The 10,212-nt window shown below is 43.0% G+C and overlaps 1 protein-coding gene across 1 annotated transcript; it reads right to left on the bottom strand.

Moving 5' to 3' along the window:
• Positions 1-1,558: 1,558 nt before the first annotated feature.
• On the bottom strand, positions 1,559-7,146 carry slc25a27 (solute carrier family 25 member 27). Its single transcript, XM_048265632.1, has 9 exons — positions 6,719-7,146; positions 6,415-6,602; positions 5,988-6,076; positions 5,268-5,390; positions 4,684-4,796; positions 4,417-4,501; positions 4,052-4,144; positions 3,394-3,496; positions 1,559-2,991 (listed from the first exon to the last, which is right to left on the bottom strand). The coding sequence occupies exons 1-9, from the start codon at positions 6,813-6,815 to the stop codon at positions 2,920-2,922; spliced, it is 963 nt and encodes a 320-aa protein (XP_048121589.1). The 5' UTR covers positions 6,816-7,146; the 3' UTR covers positions 1,559-2,919.
• Between the last annotated feature and the right edge of the window lie 3,066 nt (positions 7,147-10,212).

The following is a 10,212-nucleotide window of genomic DNA, read 5'->3' as shown; positions in this document are numbered from 1 at the left end:
TAGGGTTTCTGATCACGCATCTGGTGCCTGTGGTCTTTCTTCTTCCCATACGTGCCCTGTTAGCGCAATGTCCGTCTCGGCTACGCTCTCTTAGCTAGTGCCATGTTACCAGGTTTGCCTTCCACACCTTGTCCTCTCCAACCTCCTCAATCCTGTCCTGGTCCCATACTGCCCCCTGGAGGTCAGTGGTGTCTCTCCTGCCTCTCCTGTTTAAGACTTTAGTTGTAAAGAGCCTTGTCTTCTATTAGAGCTGTTACTGTTCAAGACAAAGTAGTTGCCCTGATGATTTGTGTTCCTTGTTTTCATCTTATAGATTATATATAAAATATAACACTCGCATGTACGTAGGTATATATTACATCTCTATCTTATACAGATACACAGGTATATTATATTTAAGTTGTGTGAGTGTGGGTGCTTTAGCTATGGGTGTGTGTGTGTGTGTGTGTGTGCATGTGTGAGTGCGTGCAGGTTAAGTAGTGTATGTACCTTAAACAGGACAATCTAACAACCATAATTTCCAGACCAAGCACAAAAAAGCATATGACCACTAACAACACTGTAAAGTTATGAGGAGGCGGTCACATGCGAGGTCCCCGTCCGTTTCAGCTTGATCACTGCCCAGTGGTGCCCTCTGACTAGTCCGCCCCGTCTGACCCGGGTAACAGCTCAGTGTCCACTGCCTCCCAGCCTGAGAGAACTGGTCCAGAATCTATGAACCCTGAGAACAAGAACCACCGACATCCAATGAGAACCACTGAGCGGCCTGACCAAACAATGTTGGGATGAAAAAGGCGCTGATCGATGGGTGGAGAGAGAAAGATTGGTTAAAACGACCCGCTTTAACTGAGCCTACAGTTCGGCACCAGATCAGCGCCTGGTTCGGTCCGGAGTCCAGCGCAACCAGGGGGAAAGGGCGGGGGTCTTAGGAGCATCACGTTCACTACACCACTATCGTGCCGATAAACCTGCTCGTCTTTTTTCTTTACTCTTATTTGTCTTAGGAGCATCACGTTCACTAACACCACTATCGTGCCGATAAACCTGCTCGTCTTTTTTCTTAACTCTTATTTGCATGTAGCCAAAGCTGTCACCAAACCACAAAGACAAAAAGCAGCTGAATACCATTTCCATTAAGACATGTAGAGATACGACCACTGCTGCAATATCTATTTCGATCTTCCAGCACGGTTATATCTGTGGGTTTTCGGTAAAACAGGTCAGATTCACCTATCGATGCATTGCAGTGTGTGTATCTGTTTGTTTGTTTGTTTGTGTCTGTGTGCTTTCACACTTTGCATACTAAACACACAAGTGCTGTAGCTATATAGTCAATGAACTTGTAACGTGAGAAATATCATCATAACTGTTTATTGCCGCGTCAGTTACGACTTGTGTCACTCCGTCAAATATCCAGTCTTGTTAAGTACGTATGAGTAGTTCTTTAAAAAAAAAAAAATACAATTTTGAAAAGGCAATGTTTTCCATTTTCTCTGTGCAGATGTACTGTATAGCAGCCTTTTGTGCTTTTGAAGAACAAATAAAGAGTAAGTCTAACACAAACAAAAACAAATCTTGTGTTTACCGGTTTTATTTCAGAACAGCATGCTGCGGTTTGCTTGTCCAAGCTGTATTTATGTATTGCATCAGTTTCATTTCAGTCATCAATGAAACTGCAACAGAGGGTCGGATTGAAGCCTCTCAAGCTCAACACAACTTGATATTACATACAATACAACTTGAATTTCCCCTTGGGGATCAATAAAGTATCTATCTATCTTTAACCAGCATGTAGGCAGTCATGGCACCACAGACCACCAGGCTATTAGTTAAGCCATAAACTTCATTACCAACCACCACCACTGAGACGCTAACTAAACTTCTATCAGGGTTCCTAATTTTACAGGATTTTTCAAGGACTGTAAATAATAATTTATAGCATATAAGTGTGTGCTTGTCCACAGATTGTGCCTCTTTACAGTAATGTACAGCCGCGTTGTGTATACATCACAGGACAATGTGTAATGCAAATGAATGTATTAACCGCACCTGTGTATTAGCCATGTATTAACAGTGCCTAATGAATCAGAATCAGATTGTACTTTAATCATAAACAAGAATGAAGAAAAGAAATGAAGAGTTCAGAGGTAAAACCCTCTCGATCCTTCTGACTACTTTTCTTTTAAATTAGCATTTTTTTATCCTATGGATTTTTGCCTACAAATCGATATTTCAGACGAGGAAGAGAGTGGTAATTAGCAGGTTTGTGTGGCGAGCATTCACTCACCCTGTACACAATGAAAATGCTTTTGTTGTGGAGGTGATTGATTGACAACGAGCAAAAACTATGTCCAAAGAGCTATATCTACTGACAAGGTAATGTTTCACAATTCTCGCGAGATATCTTCGGGCCGCTATTCTTGAAGTTGCATGGCTGGTTCTCTTGTTAGCGACTAGGTACGGCTGTGCTGCATGGCTATGCTAGGTGAACGATTCCTCTATTATAAGTTTGCTTACCATGAAATTGGCTTCGTTAAGGTTATTATGGTGAAAATCTTGTATAGTTTACCTTTAAGTCACTATAAATATGCAGTACAAAACCTCAATAAAAAAAGTATGTTTCCAAAAAGATTTCATGACTTTCTCCAGGGTTGGAAAATGGTAATGTAACTTTTTTTTAATTAGATTTTTTTAGGATTTCCATGACCATGTTCCATTGACATGTTATGACAACAAAATGTCTCTTGGCATTGAAGACCTTTATTGAGCCATTGCCAATGCCCTGCTCATAAACAGCTATGCTCACTAGAAAACTGAAGGCTGGGTTCCCCTTCTCTTCCATGTACAGTTTGACGGCCTTATGCCTACTGTGTACTTAAGAGGTATACTGTATCAAGGCTTCAAGTTTGGCAGCAGGCGTTAGAATGAGGAGACCCCCATGCCCTTGCGAATCTGCTCGAAGGTCAGCCAGAAGGTCAAGGACCAGGGAGCCTGCAACAGGACCACATCAGCAGCCATATCACAGGAAGGAAACGGTGATTAGCTCAACTAGGTTAGCTCTTTGATATCTGAAATAGAAGTGTTTCACTTCTTGTGGCACTTTTATAAGTATATGAAAATGATTAGTGCAAAAACATCAGTGAAATGGAAATTCAGGATGTATGTGGGCAAGGACCGAAAAGGTTATACACTAAGCAAGAGTCCATATTTTTGAAGCCCCCAGTAAGTTAATTGGTTCATAATTGCTGCAAAATACAATTCTAAACTACACCCTCCTGGACTACACCATTTGGCAATACTCAATTATCTCTAAATAACAGACAGCTGAATGCATCCCTATGCTAGTGAGTAGGCAGGTCAACGGCACTAACAGTGTGTTTAATAGTACCTTACCATTCTCATCCAGGTCGGTAGGAAGCCCTTATATAGAGACCAGAACCCTTCTCCTCTCACAGACTGGATCAGACAGTCAATGGAGGACTTGTACAAAAGGCCCCTGAGAGAGAGAAAGAGAGAGAAAGAGAGAGACTACAAAAGTCACCCATCCATACTAAACAGTCTTAATATATGCAGGGCAGCACAGAGTTTTTCATTGCATGTATTTGCTGTAAGGGCTTCAGGGCACAGATTTTGCAGTGCCTTGAAGCAGTGCTCATTTTCCATGAGGCTAAGTGCATAGAATTTAATTTCTAAGACAACAGTAGGCCCTCATAAAGAAAGTGTTCATGCATTTGTATTTGCTCTGTGTATGTGTGTGTCTGACTGAGATACAAGCCAGACTCAATACAGACTGAGATACAAGCCACAGTCAACTACGAACCTTGTTGCTTTCAGAACTTTTCACCTAAAATTATGTCTATTTTATGAGGTAGAGAATTACTCCATAATCTCCAAATTGCCTCCAAGACCAACCACACGCCTGTCAGTGATTCTGGTGGTAAAATATGAATTTTTCTTTGTGATCTCCAGTTTCGGTTTCTCACATCAGGCCTACAGTACAGCATGTGCCTGTTCCCAGCTGGGACATACAGAAGCTTGAGTCAGACCTGACCTGCCATGTGAATCTCTCGGTTGGTTCATGATTCTTGTCTTGACCACATCAGCGGGTGTCCCCATTGTAGCCGCCATCAGACCGGAACAGATACTTTGGGGAGAAAAGGATTTTACACACAGTTAGTGTATCTAAGGCTGTCTATGGCGGTGTTGAAAACGTCCATCAAACTGAGGAACTAGAAGTTGCACACCCAAGATCTCTTCCATTGCCATTTTAAAAAAGTTAATCGAGTGTTTTTGTCAAAGTGACGAAGCAATTCCTACATTTTTAAGTATGACTTATTTTAATAGCATCCTATCCCACAGAAAACACCGTTTTTGTTGCGTCTGCACTTAGAAGAACTATGATTTTGCTTCCTTCACCTGGCCAGCCCGTGGCAGATACTGTTGTCTTCCACTGGGGTATTTCTCAGCAGAAAGTGCTTCACAGTGTCATACATAGTGAGATCTGAGAAAATATGAAAAAGGTAAAAAACAAAAACAAAGATAAAGCTTGATGTTACTGACTATCCACTGCAAATGTTTATGTTAGTAGAGTCACAGTCATATATATGAACCTCCTAGGTTGACCAACGCAGGTCTCTGTAACTAAATGTTAATGTTAGTAGAGTCATAGTCATAGATATGAACCTCCTAGGTTGACCAATGCGGCTCTCTGGACGTTGGGTACCCATCCGGCCCAGAGACCTCGGATTCCCCCCTCTGAGAAAATCTTCACGAAGGCGTGGAGAACGCCCCGCACTCTACAGCACAGGGGGGGGGGGGAACAAACTATACAAATAAATTATACACACAGCTATAACACAGAATTATACTCAAATTCTTTCACAGTGGTCTTGCAGTGTCAAGGTCTCCTGTTAACCATTATCTGAGTTTCTTGCTGGCAGTCTTCCTCTAATTGTACACAGATATGTACACAGATTTGTCAAAAAGTGGATCTGAAGAAGGCCGCATGGCCAACATGTTATCCAATAAAATATACATTTGGGCCCAGAGTGTGCAACACTTTCTTCTTATTTTTTAAAGTTTATCACCAGAGGTCAACACCTTGTTATTATTAGTGCCTTGTTATTGTAATCTCAGCTTCACTGAAAATGAGGACTACCCTCATTGGACCTCCCAGAATAAATAAAAGTTGAATGAATGGATGAATGCATGAATGAATGAATTAGTGTGCGTTATTCTTTGCCTATATGCATACTGCCAGTCCTTACCTTGGTTCCTTCCCCTCCAGGATCCGTCTGCCCTCCATCTGCATCTGGACCTTCACCAGGTCTGTAGGACTCGCCAAAAACTGGCCCATGGCACCGGCCAGCATTCCACTGATCACCGCTTTCCTGCGTGCGTGCAAACACACCCGACACACTTTTACATTTACATCTATTCATTCAGCATTATTCATTTTATCCAAAGCAAGTTACAAAAATGAGGAATAACATTGAAGCTACAGTACAGGGGAGATCTTAGGTAGCAATTAATACAAGTGGCAGACGAATGAGGAGGTGGAGCACGGAAAAGGGAAGTGCATGGTGTGAAGAGATAGCCTGGTCCTACCAGACTCTCGTACATTTCATAATGTACAGAGAGTCTGGCCACTTTCCATTGCCAAGCGTTAACTTCCTTGAAGGCGAGTACTCTGTTGAAGTTTAAAACTATTGGATCTGCCCAGAGCCACTCTGGATCTACCATAACGTTTGGTCGTGACGTATTCTGGCTCAAACTAGCGCACAACCTCAATGTCATCGTTCTCAGCCACTGCAGGAGAAAACCCGCGAATATACCGCAGACCCAGACGACGTTTAAGGGAAAATGTAGCAGAAGTACGTAGGAGGACAGAGCCAGGCTAGTGAAGAGACACAGCTCAGTTCATTTTGATAATAAACCTACAGAGGGGAAGAATGGAATATACAGAAATATTTCTGTGCTCTTCATACCAGAAGGGGAAACTTCCATCAGTGTTTCTCCCGAGAACGTGCTCTCTCAGCTGTTCATAGGCCAGCATCCGTCCTCCTGAATACACAACCTGAAAGACAAAAAAAAGTAATTGATAAATAAACCCGCTGTTACTAAACTTGGTGAACGAGCTATCTCAAGCTTTTATGCAGTTCAGCTTTGGAACCAACTTCCAGAGGACATCAAAAAAAACTGTTCTCCGCATAAAAAAAATAAAGACTTAAGAGCAAACTAGCTGATCAAGTGCACAGCGCTTACTTTTAATCAGATGCCCTCTGTGTTTTATGTCTTTGACTTTTAGTATGGCCTTTCTTGAATTTCCCCTTGGGGATCAATAAAGTATCTCTAGGCCTTTTCTGCTGTAGATCGATAAGTCACTCAAATACACAAATATATAACTTTACCAACATGTCTATAGACTGCTGGTGTGACGCCTTGCCATAGTTTCAGTGGACCCTCCTCCTGAACAATACCAATGGCAGTCCGGAGCATTCCCCTGTAGCTCGGCTGGGAGGTGGACGTCACACCGGTACGCCTGGCAGCTGCTTCGCCTTGCACCTGTAGCCTCGTTTTAGTCAGATCCAGTGGAAATGTGACTGTATACAAATATAATAGCTTGGTTATTACACGCTTTCGGGTCTGGGCTAATAAAATTAATTGACATTTGGCGCATAGTTTGACTAAGCATTCAAGGACGACGGCCACAGCCTACCAAATTCAGCAACCGAGGCTGCACACGCAGACAACATGAACTTTGTCAACCGCGGCCACTTCGGGACTTTCGTCTGCTCATTCTGAGAAGTGTCCATTAGAGTTGCAGACGGGTAAAACTAACGTTGTAGGCTAATGCTTGGCTATAATGTCGATACCATGTGTGATACACAGGACAACGGCAAGGACCTGTTCAAACCAAACGCATTGGCAATCAATTAGGTTAATGACCGGGGTAACAAACAAACGCACAGTAGATCTGCCTATAGGTGACACTGTCGCCTCGTGTAGCCTATTTCATCTGTGTGAACTCAAGTCGTCTTCATAATGTTGTAGCAGCCATATCTTTACAGTAGGCTAGGCTAGACAAAGTGAAATGCAGATATGAATTCCCCCAAAACCACTACGAACGCATGTTACGAACCACGCCAATGCATGCAGCATTGCTTCTGTTTACAAGGGCAACATACGCTAAGGTTCACGTGTGTCACGTCACGGTGATCAGGAAGTATTTCAAGAGCTCTGGATCGGCCATATTGGTAAGGTCACTATTTGCGAACAGAGAAACGAGACTAGGCTACTGGTAAACTAATCGTGCGTTCCATTTGTATAGCCTAGCCCAGTGGTTTTCAAAGTGGGGGCCAGGGCCCCCTGGGGGGCCGCGAGGGGGTGCCAGGGGGGCCTCAGCAAGTTGGAAGGAAAAATAAAAGCAACAAATACATTTGAAAATGTTTAAATATAGCCTACCTTTTAGTGAGGGTTGTTATACAATGCCATTATAATAATTTGTTGCATATCTGAACATTATATTTCCCATGATAATGACTGGGATTAATAGTAGAGCTATTAGATAGCTCTCATATAGCAGAGAGCCCCAAATGCAATTTTTACACACTGTATGCTCCATTGTGAAGTGCTTGTGGCTAAAATAATTATTACTGTAGGATTAGCTTAATGTATTTTTACATTTGCCGTAGTATTGTCGATGGGTTTAATAACACATCAAGGGGGTCCTTGGCCAAAACCTAGTGGTATTTGGGGGGCCTTGTTGTGGAAAAGTTTGGGAACCACTGGCCTAGCCTATGCTGACAACCATCAACTATGTTACGTATAGCCTACATTGTCATGGCTCAAACGTTTTATTTATTGAAATTAAATTAGCCTATAAGTAAAATGTTCACATTAAAACATGATGTGGTGCCATGTATAGCCCCCTGTGCCTACTTCAGAGGGCACTGTTCCCACCTGGCTTAGCCTACTATTACACACACACACACACAAATCTGACTTTCTCCAACTTTTGCACACTTTTTATTTATTATTTTTGATTTCTCCTCCATCTACCCATGTCCTTGATTGCCTAGCCTTTCTCCCCCCCCCCCCCATCCCCAACACACACACTTACATCATCACTGTCATCACTTCACATACATACAGCACACTGCTTGCTACAGTAAGCCTCCTCTACATACTTGCTGCACACTGCCCCCCACACATACACACAGCACATTGTCTTCAGGATCTTCTCCAACACACATCCTCTACATACTTACAGCACACTGCCCCCACCTACCCACACACACACTACACACACACACACAGTCACTGCTCCACTCCCTCCCTTCCCACAGACACATCTTCACTGTCATCACTCACATACATTACATACAGTACTCTGCTTGCAATAGTAAGTCCCTGCCCCTACATACACAGCACATTATTTCATCAGGAAGCTTCTCCAACACACATATTGCACACTGCCCTCTCCCCACATACACAGCACACTATCCCATCTCCCCCCAACACACACACCAAGACCCCTGGCAGTTGGGTTAGCCCCTTGAGCCGTGGATCTGCCCAAGGTTTCTTCCTTGGTAAGGGAGTTTTTCCTTGCCCCTGTTGCTCTTGGGTGCTCCTTGTTGGTGCTCTTGGGTGCTCCTTGTTGGTGCCCCCCACCCAATCCCAATCCTCCCCACCTTTTTATGCAGCCCTTGCCACTTAATCTACTAAACCCCCTCTTCTACTGCACTTTTACCCCAATTAATGCACAAATAGGCTGACACCAGACATAATTTCACTGCATTTCTTACTTAAAGTAACTATATGCATGTGACAATAAACTTCCTTGTATCCTTGTATCCTTGTATTAACGTCTTCAGAAAGTTGAGACCATGTAGTTTCTTAGGAAACTATCACAGGCACAGAGTTACAGAGGCTAGATCAGGGGTGTCAAACATAAGGCCCGGGGGCCAGATCAGGCCCGCCAGCAGGTTTCATACGGCCCCCAAGATGTTTTGGGTAGGAAGGGAAAATTAGAAAGAAGATATATTCACATGCAGCTGTCTTCAACATTTTTTAATAAGCAATATGTGTGATAAATTGATTAAACATAGCACTACAAACCATCCTCAAGAAGGAAGAGGCCAAAAACTGACATGGAAGTAGGGAGTTTCAAGACAGAAAGAGCAGGATATGACGGGTAAATTATTTGTACTTGTTTGCTCATAAGTGGGTTTATCATCAAACAACACTCTGATACCAATGCAGAGAAATTATAATGACCATGACAATGACGGCCCCAATGAGGTCTCATTCCAGTAAATCCGGCCCACTGCCTAATTTGAGTTTGACACCCCTGGGCTAGAATATAGTTTATTTTTTTATATTTTTTTGCGGGGTTACAAACATCTAGGAACTGACCACATTTCAGCCCTCTAGCCTATGTCTTTTCCACTGACAGAAAACCAGCTCCGTTCCCATTCCTGAATCAACATTTCAACCGGTCGGAGCATTTCAACCAAACAAAACACAGTTAGGAACGTGACACTTTGGTTCGGAGCTTGAACCAGAAAATAGTTAGTCTAGAAATCTAGTGGCAGCAAATGTAACCTAATTTGCAGCCAGGGTCGTCTAGCAACTCTCCCTTGGCTTGTGAGCTGGAAAACCCAAACTTCGGTCAGGCCAATTACATTGTGTATAGAGTCAGTGGGTGGGCTTAACATAACGATGACAGAGTTGTGACGGTTTCGCGTGAATTCCCTGCTACTTGAAAACAAAGAAGATGCTGCTGGTGAACAGCAGTCTTTCGAATCGGCTTTGCCCGCGACTCTTAATGACTTTCCTAAAAAATAAAAATGAATTTGTTTTGCTGACTGATACGACGCACGTTTGATCTAGCAACTAGCTCCACTGGTGGGAAAACGCATGGGACTCAGGGGTAGCGCTATTCTATTGCGTGCAGAGGGAATTTGAAAGACATTTCAAAGACAGAAGATTGAGCCCTGTCAACAACATCTTGAAAACCGGAGTGGGCATGTCACTTTACCGTTCAGAAAGGAGAAGGGTAAACGCATGAGTGTTTCGTCCATATCAACTGTTTTTATTGGACAACTGTTCATATCATTCTCCCGTTTATGTATCTCATTAACTTCTGATTTGCATGCAACACCCATTGTTGATGACACACCCTTGGTTCGGTTCAGAACTGGTGGAAAT

Source organism: Alosa alosa, chromosome 15 (assembly GCF_017589495.1).
Source record: "Alosa alosa isolate M-15738 ecotype Scorff River chromosome 15, AALO_Geno_1.1, whole genome shotgun sequence".
Classification (NCBI taxonomy): Eukaryota; Metazoa; Chordata; class Actinopteri; order Clupeiformes; family Clupeidae; genus Alosa; species Alosa alosa.
Note: the sequence above shows the minus strand (reverse complement) of the source record. Positions and strands in the feature narration are given on the sequence as shown.